At 40.3% G+C, this 18,838-nt stretch overlaps 1 protein-coding gene across 1 annotated transcript; it reads right to left on the reverse strand.

The window, feature by feature from the left end:
• Positions 1-7,120: 7,120 nt before the first annotated feature.
• exosc10 (exosome component 10) lies at positions 7,121-17,786 on the reverse strand. The gene is made up of 25 exons (XM_064922923.1): positions 17,601-17,786; positions 16,815-16,951; positions 16,169-16,292; positions 15,958-16,062; positions 14,724-14,889; positions 14,373-14,481; positions 14,207-14,282; positions 12,063-12,173; positions 11,745-11,888; positions 11,412-11,602; positions 11,098-11,254; positions 10,843-10,991; positions 10,502-10,552; positions 10,282-10,393; positions 9,524-9,571; positions 9,338-9,413; positions 9,132-9,241; positions 8,890-8,979; positions 8,738-8,806; positions 8,488-8,581; positions 8,325-8,398; positions 8,051-8,228; positions 7,867-7,931; positions 7,612-7,688; positions 7,121-7,325 (listed from the first exon to the last, which is right to left on the reverse strand). Exons 1-25 carry the CDS (start codon positions 17,712-17,714, stop codon positions 7,295-7,297), a joined length of 2,658 nt encoding a protein of 885 aa, XP_064778995.1. The 5' UTR covers positions 17,715-17,786; the 3' UTR covers positions 7,121-7,294.
• Between the last annotated feature and the right edge of the window lie 1,052 nt (positions 17,787-18,838).

Raw genomic sequence — 18,838 nt, forward strand, 5'->3', positions numbered from 1 at the left:
CAGACTATTTTAGTTCAGACTCCTCACAAGTCCTCAACTGGCATCTTCATTAAATAGTACCCGCAATACACCAGTCAACGTCAACAGTGAAGAGGCGACTCCGGGATGCTGGCCTTCTAGGCAAATTTCCTCTATCCAGTGTATGTGTTCTTTTGCCTATCTTAATCTTTTATTTTTATTGGCCAGTCTGATATATGGCTTTTTCTTTGCAACTCTGCCTAGAAGGCCAGCATCCTGGAGTCAAATGTAATCTATTACTTCTGTACTGCCATAGTAGTAGCCTATACTCAGATCTGGGCGGCCCTATACGCTCACTACGCAAGTTGCCTGGGGCCCCGAATATTGAGCAAGGGCCCCGCTTCCCCCTCATGTCAAAGCAGGTGTCAATGTTTACGACTTCGATGAGAGGATGAAGCGGAACTATCCTTCTGGTCACGAAAAGAGAAAAAAACAAAATGGAGAGTGAATTGCGGGAACAGCAAGTTTGATGTTAGCAAATAACAGTAATGTTAAGTTGATGTGTTAGCTTGCAGTGCATCTCTCTCTAGTCTGTCTGTCTTGCTAACCTAGCTGGGCAGTGCATATCTTGGTCTGTCTGTGTCTTGTTTACCAGCCACTTCCAGGGCTGTGTTCTGTGATTTTGTGCCTGACAAAAGTGAGAGTGAAATGCAACTATTTATTACATTTGATTAACACCAATGGACAAGTGTTTATAATTTGCAGCTGGGTAAAGATAACCGCGTTGTGTCTGAACATGCGTTCATATTCACTTGCACGACATGAAACTCGCACTTTCCAGCAGCAACCTCTGGTGACCAATCCAGACAATTATATGTGGGCGTGATGGCACTCCTCAGAGGTGCACAATTTTAAAACAAGACAATAATAAGCTAGTCTCTCAGTCAAGGTTTAGTTACAACTCTGGAATAATGCAAGATTGAAAGCAATGGATTGACATTGACTATTGATTTATATATTGGATTTAAAATGTTGATTAGCTCGGCATACTGGGCAATATGGATGCACATCTCTCAGTGAATAATAACCATCAAGTATTCAGCCAAGCCATAGTATAAATAGTATTCTATATTTGAAAATGTATAAAAAGGAAATCTGGGGGAGCCAGTTTGAATGGGCCTGATGCAGCTGATAAAAAAAATAATAGTATTGTTTTTATAATTTACAGGTGCTATGTTAGGTTTGTCAGTAGAGGAGATGCTGGATCATCAGCCAGTACAATCATCTACTCAGTTGATCCACATCCAGCCAGTACTAACACAGACCCAGTACAGCCGGCTTCAGCAAATACTAAAACAGACCCAGTGCTGGCAGCTCAGCAAGTACTAACACAGACCCAGTACAGCCGGCTTCAGCAAATACTAAAACAGACCCAGTGCTGGCAGCTCAGCAAGTACTAACACAGACCCAGTACAGCCGGCTTCAGCAAATACTAAAACAGACCCAGTGCTGGCAGCTCAAACAGACCACAGACCCAGTGCCGGCTGCAAATACTAAAACAGACCCAGTGCTGGCAGCTCAGCAAGTACTAACACAGACCCAGTACAGCCGGCTTCAGCAAATACTAAAACAGACCCAGTGCTGGCAGCTCAGCAAGTACTAACACAGACCCAATACAGCCATCTTCAGCAAGTACTAACACAGACCCAGGTGAAGTACAGGCAGCCTCAGCCAGTACTATATTATTGTTTTTGATGTAAGCTCTTTTCTTCAAAAGACTACAAAATAATAAAGGAAGGCATGAATGACTGGTCAAATATCAACACCATTCTGAAACACCATGATGGTAGTCCTGAACACACACACAATATGATTAAGTGGAGAGAACTTGATATGTGCCTAAGTCGGGGACAGACTCTTGACCAGATACAAATGACAATTTTGGAGGCTGAAAGAAAGATAGTAGAATGTCCTTACACATTTACTAATAATCACCCAGTCTCTGGCTGAAAGAAACCTAGCATTCAGGTGTTCATCAGACAAACTCTTCCAACCAGATAATGGAAACTTCCTAAAAGAGGTTGAATTACTGGCAAAAATGGACCCTGTTATGGAAAATAATCTCAGCAAAATTAAAGATGGAGAGACACATCCTCATTAACTCGGAAAGCGCACACAGAATGAGCTGATACAGATTGTGAGTGACAAGATTCTGGAAGCAATAGTGACTCAAGTAAGAGACTCAAAGTACTTATCCATTATCTTGGACTGTACACCTGACATTAGTCACCAGGAGCAAATGTCCATTATTCTGAGAAGTGTTGCTTTAAAGGGAAAGCCAGAGATCAAGGAGCACATCCTCGGCTTTGTGAATGTTGAGGTTACAACAGGCTTGAATCTGTCCACTGTCATCTTAGATGAGCAAAATGAGCTAAAGATTCAATTTGAAGCTTGCTGAGGGCAAGCTTATGATAATGGGGCCAACGTGAAGGGCAAGCACCAAGGTATACAATCCAGACTAAAAAAAAAAAAAACTCCCAGAGCCGTGTTCATCCCATGTGGAGCACATACTCTAAATATTTTCATTGCAGATGCTGCCAAATCGTCAAAAGATGCAGTTGGGTTTTTTGGGCATGTGCAAAAGCTCTTCACCTGCTTTTCAGCTGGCACATAAAGATGGAGAGTTTTGAAGAAACACGGGAACATAACCATGAAGTCATGGAGTGATGCAAGATGGAAGAGTAGGCTCCAAAGTGTTCATGCAATCAGGTATCAGGCTTCTGAGGTTCGGGAGGCATTACTGGAAGCCAGACAGACGATCAACGATCCTGTTGCCAAAGTGAAGGCACAAGCACTTGCAGAGGAAGTTGGGTCCTACCGCTTCTTGATTTGCTGTGTCGTATGTGTGAGATACTGACAATGACAAACAAGGTGAACAAGCTCCTCCAATCCATCTCAACGCAGTTAGATATCGCAGTGAATTTAATCTCAAATGCAAAGGCCTCCCTCACTACATACCGGGAAACTGGATTGACTGAGGCCCAGACAACAGCCAAAAGCATTTGTGAAGAAATACATGTGGAGGCTGATCTGAAATAGAAGAGACTGAGAAACAGCAGCAGGCATTTCAGCTATGAGGCTCCAGATGAACCAGTGACTGATGCACTGAAAAACCTTGAAGTTAACCACTTCTACATTGTGGTTGACTCTGCTGTGACACCCATGAATGAGAGATTTCTAACACTCAACCAGGTGAAAACCAAATATGGAGTGCTGCTGAACTTCAGCACTGCCCCTCAGATGTCCAGTGAATCTTTAAAGGCTCACTGCATGGAAATGGAAAACACTATAACCTTCAGAGGTGACTAACATCAGTGGAATGGATCTGGCACACGAGATTCAGAATTGACCTGATCTGCCATCAGATAAGGTGACTGTCTTTGAGCTACTTTCCTTTCTCTGTGAGAACAACCTGGAGGAACTCTATCCTAACCTTTGAATGGCCCTCAGAATTGCAGTCACCCTACCAGTAACATCGGCAGAGAGGAGCTTCTCAAAATGAAAGCTCATCAAAAGCTACCCGAGGTCTTCCATGTCACAGGAACGTTTGAGTGGTCTGGCCATCATGAGCATAAATCATGACGTGGGGAAACATGTCCTATGATGCCTCAAGAAAATGCAGAAGAGGAATATTTTGATGTTAAGATTTTAATTCAAACATTAAAATATTTACACTTAGTAACATTTAAGATTGTACGGCAGAAGTGCATTTGTGTAAATGCCTGCTTAACTGTGACATACTTTCTCAATTTCTTCCAGACAGTCCAGATAGACTGGTACCCATTATGATGCTGAAAATGCCCAGGCTGTAGAGGGAATCAAAGTTAATCACACAGATGTATAGGTTTTATTTTACTATTTTGAGACATAAAGCTGCAGCCATATCCTATAGGCTTATGTTTACATTGTAGAGACAACGCTAACTGTATAATATTGTAAGGACTGGACTAATTACCAGGCAGCAGAGCCAAAGCTCAATGTTATATTTGATTATTTTCTACCATTTCTTATTTATGTTAATATTCACTCATAAGATTCTATAGAAAATATTATATTCAATAAATATTGTTTGTTTATACCTCATTCTGTTCTGTATAGGTCTACTTATTCTTAGACCGACAGATGCAGCAAACTGTTTTAAAGGAGGGAGGATTGTTGTGGGAGCACGGGTGTCAGGTGTGACTGTGTGGCAATGACAAACGGTTTACATGTCTCACGGGTCAGGTAGGAGGGCCCCTTAGCAGAATTCTGCTTAAGGCCCCAGTGAGGTCTGCCTATATTATAATCACATTCATTACCAAGCTTAATTGTATTAAACTCATCTAAAAGTGTCCATTCTGTTTTTTTCTCTAGGCATATCATAATATTTCAAAATACAAATCGCGGGAAAACAACTTTGTTTTAGAGAATTACATCCAACCGGCCTCACAATCAGTATTTATCTCCCCTTTTCATAGGTTGTAGACAAGCCTGCTTAGCTACGGGAAGTTGTTTTGAGTAGCGGGTGCTGAACACAAAATACAAAAAATAAATCACCTTTATAATAAAAGCATTGCATGCATCTATGCAGACTAACACAATCCAATTCCTAATGTGATGAGCAGCTTAAGCATAGGACAATCCTTGGTAACAGTATCACTGCAGCCTAAGTTAATTTAACTCTTGGCTGTTTGCAAAAATGCCTGTTGTTTACAGCACGTACATTTCTTTATAGGTTAACGCATAATTACAATGGGTTTGTGTGTGAATGAGAGAGCGAGATGAGGGGTGTTGTAACTAAATGAATATACACAAGATTGTGGCTAATAAAACTGAGCACAAAAAGAAATGATTTCAATACCATTGACAGCTATGCGAGCCATTGCGGGGAGAAAAAAAAAAACTGCCTTGTATCCAGCACTGGCAGGTGGAAAACTCACAGGGCCTTGACCAGCAGTTTTGCTTAGTGGTCTTGTAAGCCTATATGCTTGACATTATTAGGAGCAGACCTGCGAGCCATGGGTGAGAAAATGCCACGTTCCTAATCTAATATTGTTCTCATTCCCCGTTCGCCAAGTTTAGAATTGTAAAAAAAAAATAGAAATATTCTCTACCCCCAACTTCATCGCAGGAAAACATGGTTTGGGATGAACATCGCTATTGGTGTAAAGAGAAGACAATGAGATGGTCTTTTACTTATCAAAATTCAACAACTTGAGCGAACAGTAGCCTATCTTATTGGCACCAGCGGGGAGCAACGTCCATATCCCCGGTGACTCTATATCACTGCGTCAGTGCCACTGGAAACATTATTTTTGGACAATCATTTCCTCTTCCAGGTTAGATGGACTTCATATTGTACAATTTGTGGCTACCCTTTCCAAAGGCCTAGAGAAGATGGTTGCAAACAAGGTTGTTTTTATTGATCTGTTTGTCATTGTCAGCAGTAGCCTATAGGTCTATTCTACCCTGTACATTTTTGTCACATTAAAAAAATATTCTGCTAATGTCTCCAGACAGTGTAGAATTGTATGAAATGGGTTTTACAAACAAAAATAAAAAACATCTCATATAGCCTAGGCTTACTCTACGCCACTTTAGTCTTTTTTGTGAACAGTGATTGAAGTTATATGATTATATAAATCTACTGATCTTACATAAGTCTCCAAATGTGATGATCATGCAAGGAATGCTTTATTTACTTGTTTTAATGGCGAAAATTTGCTTCCCCAAATTTGAAACTCAGAGACCCGACTCAACTCAAACTAAACTGTCTATCGTACAGCAGAGCACCTGCCCAACTCCAAACTCCCACAAATGAATGGATAAGAGCATATCATGAGCACGCCGGGGCCCATATATAAATAACACGTTTTTTTTCACCCCCATACCCCAGTCCCATGATCATTTATCTAAACAACTCAGTGAAAATCTTACAAATTCTTGCAGTTTTACCATCTAATCACCCCTACTTCATGGCATGGATCAAATCATAACAGATTGTCATAATTGGCAGCACAGTTTAGGTCATAAAGGCTTCTGGGGTAACTCAAGTCAGGTTTTCATCATACTCTTGAAAATTGTAATAGTAGAATGCACAAGGTTTAATTGGGTAGTGCATCAGTTTTCCTCTTATCCTGTCAATCATTGCATACCTTACAGAGCCATTTATAAATTGTCAGAAATGTCCAGATCAACTAACCCAACTAGTCAGCTAATGTTTTTTAGCCCATAGATTGTTGTAATGTTTAAGTCACAGTGTGTCATGAACTGTGCTTATATAAATAGATGTGGTGTGCGTGCAGGGGCGGGATGTTCCCCTACGCTTAAATGGGGGGCCTGAGTGAAAAAGTTTAGGAACACCTGACCTACTGGATTGGAGAAGAGTTTGAGATTAAGAGTTTCAGTGATAAGCACAAAGTTCTTAATTAAAATAAATAAATAATTAAGCGCTCCTCCTGCACACCCCTCGCCCCAGTTTCGGAACAATGCATTAGGTAGTCAGAATTTTGTCGTGTGGTTTTAGTCAACTGAAATGAAAAATCCTTTTTGTTAATTTTTTTCTGGGTCTATTTAGTCAGTTATAATCCCGTCAATTGCCACTGAATAATAGGTGTTTGAAAAAAAGCACAAATCCGTCGCTGTGGATAAAATCTTCTGCTAAATGGCATATAATATACAGTATATTTTGTCATTTATCATCTGCGTATTTTGAGGTAGCTTAGGATAGACTTTTTTTCTGTCTTTACAAGATAGTATCAGTCAACAGGCATTAATACACACTTTTTCAGAGCAACAGTCAGTATATAACAATGAGGATTTCCTACGCTCCTGTTCTTTGGCTCTCCCCTCAACCATTACTTTCAGCCAGGTATAATAGAACTTGTTGCCCATTAGACAACCGTCACTGGTTACTGTTAATTTACAAAACTAATCTTGGAAAGGTACTCAATTTATGAAAACTATTGCAAATGTCTTCAAAATGATCATTCCCAAATGATCGGCAGCCAGTAACTGTATGAGCTTTAACAACAAGTGTGGTTAAAAATGTACCCGAAAGTCTAGTCTGAATGTTTGCAAGCACATTTTGTAAGGATTCCATCAACAAATAAAATAAGACAAATTCCCTTAAAAAACTATTTTAATAAGCAGGCTGCAAATACTTTGTTAAAGAAAAAAATATTTTGCGCACCATTGTACTAACATAGGGTAACTAGATCCACACACACAAAAAAATCTAATTTTAAAACAGGTTTCCTTTTTTGAGAAGAGAAGAAAAGTTCAATGACGGGTAGACCTATCTTTTAGGCCAGTTACGACGGACTCCTCTGCAAGATGAATAAAGAAAACCAACACAGTGATATTAGTAGAAATCAAAACTGGAATTGTGAAAATGAATATGCACGTCACAATGGTAAAATGTAAACTGGAGATACCCGCCATTTTCTAGCAAAAGTAGAGATTGTTAAATGTAAACAGTTTTAGGTGGCGAGCTAAACACCATGCCTAATTGTGGCTAAGCAATTAACTTATTTATTGTTAATTAGCCACAGCAACTATCTTTGCGAGCAAGTGCGATGGTGTCTCCAAAACAGCAAGCATGGACCTTGTTACCTTTCGGATTTTCCACCAAAAAAGGACATACTTCGGTTTCCAGCACAGGCATTCGATTTTTGTGCTTTTGCATTTTTCTACAGAAACCGAAAAGAATGTTCACTTGATATTACAATAGCCATGAGAACTGTTACTTTTCCACAAATATCTTGCCAGCGTTAAAGGTAGACTTAGCAAGATGACATTGTGCATTCAATGTACACACAGTGGGTAAATTTGGAAAATGTAATAATTATAACTTGATGTTAATAATACCTTTTTCCTGGGTTCATGACCTTGTCTCTCTGGATCAAACTGTTTACCATCATTTCCTTTGGCCCCTAGAACATCACAAAATTATTTATTTCACCACATACAATGAGAAAGGAAGGTCATGTGTGGAGATGCAAATATCATGACCAGTCAGATAGAAAATAAACAAATACATGTGGTTGCGTACCAGCAAAGACTTTGAAATCTGACTGACTGTAGTCAAACGGTTTGAAAACTAGAGGTGTTGTAGAGTCCTCATTTTTCTTCACAGCAGCTTTCATTAGTTTCTTGTTAGGTTTTGGGGTCAACTCTCCTGTCTCACTGGCAACCCTCTCCCTTTTCTTTCCTCCTGGTTTTATAGATTCCTGATGGAAATGTAAACACAATGTATTGAGATAACTTGCCTGCACAGAATTGAAAATGTTTTCTTATAGCTCTGAAGAAATGTGAAAACTACTCACGGAAGCTTGCTGGCGCACAGTCACAACATTCTGAAGTGATTCCTGGTAGCTCTGCTTGGCCTTCTTCCTTTCCTCTGTAGGACAATAAATCTCACAATAATCACAAAGGATGGTTTGAAATAATGTTAGAAAGTTAATTTGAATCAAGTCAAGTACACCACACCTGCTATTGCCTTTGCCTCTTCCTTCGCTTTCTTTTTGGCCTCTACCTCCTTCTGCTGCTGTTCCACACTCTGCAGCTTCCATCTATTACTGATCTGTTGAAACATAGTGGATAATATAACACAAGCAGGACAAATGAAGTTCGACAGTTCAAACTTCAATATAATATTGACCATCTTCGAGTTCAGATTTCAGTGGCATAATTTCTGCCACAAATCATTGTTATGTACAAATATCAATTAATTAAATACCTCATATATTTTCGTAGAGGGGTCGAACTTAGCATTTTTGGAGATATGGATGTCGTTTGACGGTAGATACTAAAAACAAGAGGATGCATTATAGCAACACAAACAAAACACATCATTGGTTAACCAATCATTACCAGGTCAATGCATATTACCATTCGGAAAGGGTTCTGAAAAGACTCGACAACCCTGCATGCTTTCTGTTGAGCCACTGTGAGGTGACCAGGGTCTTTGACGGTGTCCTCCTTCAAAAGAAGCACAAAACACACAAGTCACCAAACGAGATCATTACAGTCACATTTCAAACAGTCTTATAACAGACAACAAATCTGAGAGGTGTACTGTAGTGTACCATTCATTCATGGGCCAAAACACAACCAGACATCATCGTTCTTACCTCAAACAATGTGATTTTCGCTGAAACTACTAGACCCATCATTTTATGCATGTCAACCTCCTCTCCCTGCTCCTCTTCAGAAAAGAGTGCCCCCTTTTTGGTTGAGAGTTCTGAAAGTAGACGCAAAGTACATTTTCATTGGTTTAATTGACTATAGCCAAGAACAACATAATTAATGTTAACAATGGACTAAAGATATATCTTACCATCTGGGGTAAAGCTGGGGATATCACTTTCAGAGACTCTGGATGTATCATGAGGACCAAAAAGAGGAATTTCTGGCTGCAAAAAGAACCAATGCATGGCACTTCAGATAGGCAGTTTTGCTCATAAATGACCTGTGAAAATTTATAACCAAGTGGATGTGGCATCAATTAACTAGTTTTACAAACCTTTTTTATGGGCGTGAGTGTTTTCTTCTTGTCAGCCACAATTTCAGCCTATACACACACACGTAAAACATTGATTAAAGTGAAATCCATTGTATAAATGCAGGGGGCAAACTACATGCCCTCCATGACACCTACAGCACCCGAGCCACTGCCTATTCACACCACTACCACCCAGAAGGCGAGGTCTGCACAGGTGCATCAAAGCTAGGACGGAGAGACTGAAAAACAGCTTCTCAAGGCCATCAGACTGTTAAAACAGCAATCACTAATTCAGAGGCTGCTACCTACTTTGAGACCCAATCACTGGCCACTTTAATAAATGGATCACTAGACACTTTAAACAATGTTCACATAGCTTACATTACTCATATCTTATGTATATACTGTTTTTAATACCATCATTTGCACCTTGCCTACGCCGCCCTGCCATCACTCATCCATATATTTATATGTACATATTCTCATTCACCCTTTTAGATGTGTGTATTGGATAGTTGTTAATATTACCGCACTGTCGGAACTAGAAGCACAAACACTCGCATTAACATCTGCTAACATCATCTGTATGTTACCAGAAAAATCAGATTTTAGAGTACCTTTATTCACTAGTTACTTATTTGACACTATAACAGCATCAAGTCACCCAAACCAAGATGTGTCAGGCTGGTTAGCGAGGTTGTCATCATTGAAAATAGATAACTCAATTAATTCAGGTTAAATGTAGTAAACAATCAACACTGCCCCCAGGCATGTCTCACCTTGAGAAGGGGCATCTCCCGGGCCTGCTGCACCAATAGGTGGAGCTCGTTGACCTGCTGCCGCACCAATGGGGGGACAGGGTTACAGCAAGCGATGATGCCTTGAGGCTCTCTGGTAGAAGAAAAACAGATGGGGATTGTTTAACATGGTATTAATGTTTGTGTGTGTGTGCATGTGCACAGGTGTGTGTTTTTTTGGGGGACCGGCATCTCAACTTACTTGGGCAGGATGTCAGAGATCTTAATCATCATATGATTGGGCAGGACATATCTGAAACACATGGCAAGCAAGTTTAAATAAAAGTCATATACTTAACAAAAACCCTTGCCATTTTCATTATTTCTATCTCAGTTTGCGATGAATCAGGTGATTTTACATATCAATCAGTGTGAGTTGCTTACTGGGGAAAGAGGGCAGCAAATTTAAAAACAGTTGTATGTAGCAGACAGTATAAAGCTGGCTTTCATAGACCAACTTCACAATCCAAACCAAATACTCTTGAGCATCAGGATCCTAAGCGAGCAAACGACAAATGGGTCCATAGGCAAGACCCTCCCTACCCAGTGCTCTCATCCTCCTGTCTGGCCAGCTTGTCCCTCCAGCCGTACAGCAGTCGGAAGGCAGTTAGCTGCTGCGTGTTGAATGCCTTCTTCTGCTTCCTCAGCAGGTCCATGTAGGAGTCCTCGGTGAAGAGCGGCTTCATGTATTTCTGTAGAGAGGGGTTTTCACTGTTATTGTCTGAACAAGTTAACAAGGGAATTAGGCCTAGGTGGTGCGGTAATGTTCAGTCACGCTATTCAGCTCGAGAAGTGTACCTTCAATGAGATGTCTTTGCTTTTGTGCCAGACCATCTGCAGCAGGGCAGGCTGCCCATTGCCAACTTCCCACAGGTCCACCCTCAGCCGATCGTAGACATAGAGGAGGTAGTGGGTATCTGCCCGGGCATACTGAAACATCTCATCTGGTAAAGGCCTAGGGAAAATCAAAAGCAATTCAATCAAATCATATTTTGCTCCAAGGCCAACATGAACAGCTTTAAGTGAAAACTATTTAGTACACATTCATGATCAGAGCACACATGAACATCTACATCAAAGTGCATAATAGAGGGTTAGCGAAATGACATTACCGTATTCTCCAGTCTGCCAGTTGGTAGCGTTTGTCAGAGTCCACGTTACAGAACAGCTTAAGCAAGTGGTCAAGCGAGTGCCTGCCCAGGTTAAGGGTACGTGACGCCTGGTGAGTGTCAAACATGTTGACAATGTAAAGGCCCAAATCCTTTTGCAGCCACTCAATATCAGAGTCGGCACCATGGAAAACCTGCGAAAGCCATATAAACCTACATTAGTGACTCAAATTCTAGGCTATACTGAAGTTTCTGTAAACTGAAATGCTAAGCCTGCTACCGTTGCCATCATTGGGCTGTGAAATCCAAAATGTGCTTAGACAACCAGGCAATGACCTTGACGATGGCGGGATCTGTGAAAGCCTCATTGAGTATGTACAGCTCACTACGCAGCTCCAAGGTGTCTATAATGAAGTCTTCATCCCGTGTTGAAATCTGCATCAGGCAGGTGATGCCCAAAAAACTTCTGTAGGAGTGATGCTAAGAGAGAAGATACACATAATTCAACAGAAAATCCTGGTTGGGTAGGACAGATGAGGTCACAAAAGGCTAAAACTAGCAAGCGTTAATTTTCCCCATCTTTAAAGCTTAGTTATTTGAGGTACAATTTAAATGTCTCAGACAGAGGAACATGTGTAAAACCCTCAATTGTACCTCCAGATCTACTGCAAACTCTGACGTATTGGCCAGTTTCTCGTTTACTGCCACCAGATCCTCCAGATTGTCAATGAATGAGCACTTTGTCTCAGCAAGTGGTTTGTACATCTGAAAAATCAAAACAAAGAAAATTAAGTCTGGCATCAATTGAGAAAATGTATCACAAAAAAACAAAAACATTTGCTTATTTGTGCCAGAGGCGAACTTGACCAATATTAGCTTTCAATAAAGATATCCAACAGCTTTCAATAAAGATATCCAGCAATGTCAAGGTCAACAAAGTGTCAGGCGTCATGGTCAAAATGCTTCATGACCGCGTCAAAGTGTATTTAGCTATTCAAAAATAAAAGTGACACCAGATGGACTTGACAAGGTCTCAGGCACGATAATGCACATTTTTGTTTGTAGTAAAGTAGCCCAATGTTGCAGGTTTTGCTGAATATATTATTGTAATCAGCAACAAGTGTCCGTGTGGGGTATTTTCAAGTGAAAAGATCTGACTTTATTATTTTCTATATACTTTCATGGTTGTTTTTTATTGACTCTCCCCTTTAACTGCCCCTCGAGGGGGGGGGGGGCTTTGGATGACGACTGGTTGTATGCGAACGAGTGATGCGCGTTTGGAGCAATACTGGGTGCATCTAAGCCAATCATTCACATAACAGAATGCAGCACGCGACTGAAGAGAGAAGAGACAACCAATTAGCTAGTTACAACATCAGCGCGTGCTCGGAAAAGAGGCGTGGTTAATTTACAGCAGCGCGTCCCCTGAACGATAACGAAGAGGTAGGTGAGAAGCCTGACCACAGAGACGGGGGTGAGAAGGTGATGAAGCGTACTTCATGAGCTGTAACAGAAAACTGGCATTTGGAAAGTTTGAGGTGAGGGAGAAAGTGTGGTGGAACAAGTATTGTTAAGTATCTTTCTAGCTGGATCGAATTATCCGTAATAGCTTGCCAGAGAAATGTTGAGCAACTTTAGCCAACTGAACTGATCAAATAATTGAGTTTATGATGTGAAAATAAAGTCAGACAGCTAACGTTAGCTAGCTAATGTTACAACATCAGATGAACCAACGTTAGTAACCTAACCAATTCGATCTAGTATGAACTGGTAACGTTATACCACTCCTTGCCGTTCCTCAAGTTAGAACGCGTTAGTTGCTTACTGGACCCTGGCAATCTGAAATGTTAACTAGCTAACAAACTAACTACTATCTGTGAACTAATGTTTTCCCTCTACAGTACAGCAAGTTAATTTTCAGAATGAGAGAATTGTGTGAAAATGAGGCATTGCTTGTTAAACAGTTAAGTGTCGCTGGAGCTGGCTTAAGCTGGATGCCACTATAGAGGTGAAAGGACCACTACACACTTTCTCACTTTTTCAATACAGTGGATAAAAAGGGGTATAGCGAGTGTATTCTCTGCCTGAAAGAGATCAATTATTTCAACAAAGGGTATCATGCTCTGAAGGCACATTGTACACTTTCTGCCTGTGGACATCTGTTCTACAATGTAATAATGTGCAGTAGCCCAAAGATATTGCTTTTGTTGTTTTGAACTTGACAGTAACACTTGTGAGTGAGGGGGGATTATTACATTTTTTACTCTGTGAACTTTATTTTTGCACACATGTAGCCTTGTGCACTTGATCGATGGCCACTATAATAGAGCAAAAATAGAATGTATATGTATATTTGTATATTATTGATATTGTACTGCAATGTTGAGTGAGCTAGCACAAACACACTTTACTGTACTTTTATATCGGCAGTGAACTGTGTATGAGACTAACAATTAGATTGAGTCCGTTAAGAGTCAATTTGAGCAAAGTGAGGTGTATAATCATCGATCTACAAATAATATTCCCTGCTAAATAATAGGTTTTGTGCGATCAAGATTCACAGAGCCTCCCCTGACTCAGGCAATCCCCCCACCAAACACATACACGCACAACCAGACATTGATTGGAGACATCTTGTGTAAATAACATTTCCTCTGACTTTTTACCTGCAGCGATACTAGCAAGATAATGCTTGAAATACCGGTAAATGGTAAATGCAGTGTCTTGTTTTATCGCTCAAATGCAGGATCCTAGTTATGACGCTATACCTCAAATAAAGTGTTAACCAAACAATTTACCTGGGGTTCAGGCTTGGACAGAAGATTCTCAGGTAACGCAAGGTGATTCAGTTCGTATTGGTATGGGTGAGCGAACCTATGGAGGAAAAATTATAGCAATGTCGGATGGGATGTTATCACATTTCAACCTTGGAACAAGAGAGTACACCGACTCAGAATGTCTTACATGTCTTCTACATGCTCCTGAGTTCTCTGCTGGTGAATGAAATCAGCCAGGGCGGCAGGGACATCCAAATCCTCTGGTCTCTCTTTGCGAATGTGTTTGTTGGTAAAATCTACAACAGGAAAGACTGAATCAACGGACATCTTCATCGCACTTCATTATTGCATGTACAATTAATTTAATTGGTACTTTTTAGTAAAGAATTTTGTATTTTTGGCAACTACATGATCATGAACACAATTGATCATATTGGGTAATACAATGCTGATGTGTAATTTCTAAATACCAGGAAAGTGTTGGCACAAAAATAAGTTACAACTGAATTTATTTGAAATTATGGCAAACGCGACCTACATGAAGGAAGTGGTTTTATTGCATTGGGCTTGACGAAGATCTTTGGAGTAAACGGTGTGTTGCTATTGTCAACTTTTTCCCTGAATTTCAACTGAGGCCTGGTGACGTTTTTGGCTTGGAGGAGTCGGAATGTCTCTGAACTACGTCCAGAACCAGAGTCACCCCCCTGTTCAATAAAGACAAAAAACAATCAATAATACTTCCATACCATTCCAAACAACATTATAAACTAGTGGCTGTTCCACTGGATGTCATTTCAAACAAATGACTTAAATGTAAATGTAATAAACATTAACTTTTCGTTAGATGTGGACATTTATCTCCACTTCCTACCGCCAAAAGGACAAGAAAAGGGTAAAGTACACTAGCTTTCAAAAGGCTAATTGATCATTAGAAAACCCATTTGAAATTATGTTAGCACAGCTGAAAACTGAGGCGTCTTTCTCAAACTAGACATTAATGTACTTGTCCTCTTGCTCAGTTGTGCACCAGGGCCTCCCACTCTTTCTATTCTGGTTAGAGCCAGTTTGCGCTATTCTATGAAGGGAGTAGTACACAGCATAGTACAATATCTTCAGTTTCTTGACAATTTCTCACATGGAATAGCCCTCATTTCTCAGAACAAGAATAGACTGACTAGTTTCTGAAGAAAGTTCTTTGTTTCTGGCCATTTTGAGCCTGCAATCGAACCGCAAATGCTGATGCTCCAGATACTCAACTAGTCTATAGAGCCAGTTTTATTGCTACTTTAATTAAAACAGTTTTCAGCTGTGCTAACATAATTGCAAAAGGGTTTTCTAATGATCAACGAGACTTAAAATTATAAACTTGGATTAGCTAACACAATGTGCCATTGGAACACAGGAGTGATGGTTGCTGATAAATGTAGATATTTCATTAAAAAGAATCTGCCGTTTCCAACTACAATAGTCATTCACAAAATGAATGTTTACACTAGATTCCTGATCAATTTGATGTTATTTTAATGGACAAAAAAAAGTGCTTTTCTTTAAAAAACAATGACATTTCTAAGTGATCCCAAAACTTAGGAACGGCAGTGGACGTTTAAATGTTTTTCAACTTTCTGTCTGGTAGAGATTGCGTCTTTTTTACAGCGACTTCTTTCAGACTGATAGCCATGGAGTAACCATGGTAACAGTTGTGATGTTTTGACAATAGTTCTGACAGGTTTGTCATTTTGTGGCCCTTGTGCCAAGAAGCTTTGTTTCTGCACCTTACGATTCCAACTGGATACGACGATCTTAGGGGGTTGAAAACCTGCGGGCATGACAGGTTGCTGGCTCCTGTTGACTCCGGCAGCATCATCAAGCAGAATACCCTGAAAATCAATTTTAAAAAAGTGTTGACTTCAGAATAATTCCCAAAATAATGGGGAATTAGAAAAGTCTTTAGTTCAGACTATGCTGCCACTTTGGTATACATACCACTTTCTCAAGAATGACATCATTGGAGTCAACCACCAAGTCAAATCTTTCCTCCAACCCCGTCAGTTTGTTGCGGTCTCGCATGTGAGCTCTGCAGCCATGGTGGTGCATTATCTGACTCATACTGACCATGGGAAGAAAAAGACAAACATGTTGGGAAGATGGTGCATGAGCAACTTATGCCAACCATTTTTCTTGGCAGCAATGTCAAACCAATTACAATCCAGTACTACTTTACCAGTATGTACATGTGGCCCGACCACAGCTAAGGGCCATTTTCTTATGTACAGACCTTAGCTGTGGTATATTGGCCATATACCACAAATACCCAGGGTGCCTTATTGCTATTATAAACTGGTTACCAAAGTAATTGGAGCAGTAAAAATAAATAAAGATTATACCCGTGGTATATGGTCTGATATACCATGACTGTCAGCCAATCAGCATTCAGGCCTGATGATGTGAAGAGGCTCACAATAATGACTGGAGTAAATGGAATGGTATCAAATGTATGGAAACAATCAGTTCGATACCATTTCATGAATTCCATTCAAGTCATTACTATGATCCCATCCTCCCCACTTATGGCACCTGCACCTCCTGTGAAATAAAGCAATGCATTACGGGGTTACAAATTATTACTCACCAATGCAATAGTCCATCTCCTTGAGTTTCACAGAATTCTTGAAATCCCGGGAAGCTGCGATATAAGTCATATTCATCCCCTACTTGCGGTAGACTGGCAGATGCCTTGGTAGCTGCTACGACAGTGCCCAGTCCATACTATAGAAGAGAAAGGGTAAGGCTTACTCAAAGTTAAAATTACCTTTATGCATAATGCAGCTAGCTAGCGTCAAAGATGGATATACTGACAAGATACATGGTTAAATGCTACTAGCCTCATACCATGAATAGCAATCTCAGACAACTCCGAAAGCGTTCTCAGTTTCCGGGATGTCACGTGTCTTACTTACAGCAGTCCACTCTTAACTACTTAAGCATTACGAAACTTCTATTCGAGTAAATAAACCAACCTCACGTAGAAAATAAGTCATACATTTTTGTTGTTGACACAATGTGACATTCTCATTGACTTCTATACAAAATATCCTTGCTTGTCGAAACAACTCCACCTGCTGCTGGCTGAGGGAAACAGGTTTTACGCTGAGTTGGGCCTCTCTGGTATTACTGTGTGAGGATTCTCGCTAGCGAGAAGTGGAACCTGGCGTGACCATCCTGAACACCCGAGACAAAGCTTTTGCTTATGTTGTGTATAAATAATTTTTTGTTAGAATCTATGTTAAAGCATTAGTTAGGCTTGCTAAAGGTAGCTGAAGCTACTATTACGAGACATATAGCTAGTTAGCTAACGTTAGCTGTTCCACGTTTTACATGCTGCAGACACAGTACAACTCGTTAGTCAGCTCACTACCTTCACAAATGCATCCACATCCTTGAAACCGGGACAAAACTCGTTGTCCACACCAGCTGGGTCTTCGTTAACAGATTGATTATTATTTTGTTTGTCACTGTTTGAAGAATCCATCTCTAATTTCTGTACATGCGAGTGGCAGGAAGCAACCGCGCTTGGTTTTTCTTCTTCACCGTTGGGTTTTATGGGTAACACTAACATTAGATAAGCAATAGCGCCACTAACCGGACTGGAGTATAGAGCAGAGACAGAACGCACCATATTTTAGTTGTTTTGAGTAACTTTGAAAAATATATATAGCATATATCACTCACATACATTTAAACCCCCCAAATGACTAGAGTGCCCTTAGTAAAATAACCCTAAAATTGTTTGTTCTGTCCCCCATCTCCCCCTGCTCAATAGCCTATGATCTATCAACTTGCACCCACCCTGTGTTGGCACTACTGTGAACTGCACAAATATTTTATTATGCTTTGTGTAGGCATAGGTTAATTAAAGGGCGGGCCTGTTTTTGCGGACCCTGCATTATATTTCTCTCCTCACACAAGTCCACAAGGCTGTTGTAATTAGAAGATTGTACCAGCGGATGGCAGTGTTCATCTGAGAATTGTCCCCATCTTCCTCCATGCATATCAAAATGTACACAGATTTGCAGTTGTTATCGTAGATACAGCGAAATGCTTGTATTTCTAGATTCCAACAGTCCAGTAATACCTGGAAATACAAAACAATACACACATAATCACACATAATCCATAATCAAGTAAATAATAAGAAATTAGGAAATATCAGAATGAGCAATGTGAGTCGGTAATATACAGTATACTGTATATTTCCCGCACACTCAAAGCTTATTCCTCTCAAATTCTGTGCACAAATTTGTTTACATCGCTGTTAGTGAGCATTTCTCATTTCACAAAACAATACATCCACCTGACAGGTTTGTCATATCAACAAGCTCATTAATCAGTGTGATGATTACACACGTGCACCTTGTGCTGGGGACAATAAAAGGCAGTGTGCAGTGCAATGGCGATTGCATCGTCCCTGGATCTGTTGGAGCGGTATGAGAATTGTAGTAGGTCTAGGGTGTCGGATAAGGTGGAGGAGATATGGTCCTTAACTAGCCTCTCAAAACACTTAATGATGACAGAAGTGAGTGCTATGGGGCAATAGTCATTTAGTTCAATTACCTTCGCTTTCTTGGGTACAGGAGCAATGGTCTTTCAGGTGTT

The sequence above is a fragment of the Oncorhynchus masou genome, chromosome 18, assembly GCF_036934945.1.
Source record: "Oncorhynchus masou masou isolate Uvic2021 chromosome 18, UVic_Omas_1.1, whole genome shotgun sequence".
Classification (NCBI taxonomy): domain Eukaryota; kingdom Metazoa; phylum Chordata; class Actinopteri; order Salmoniformes; family Salmonidae; genus Oncorhynchus; species Oncorhynchus masou.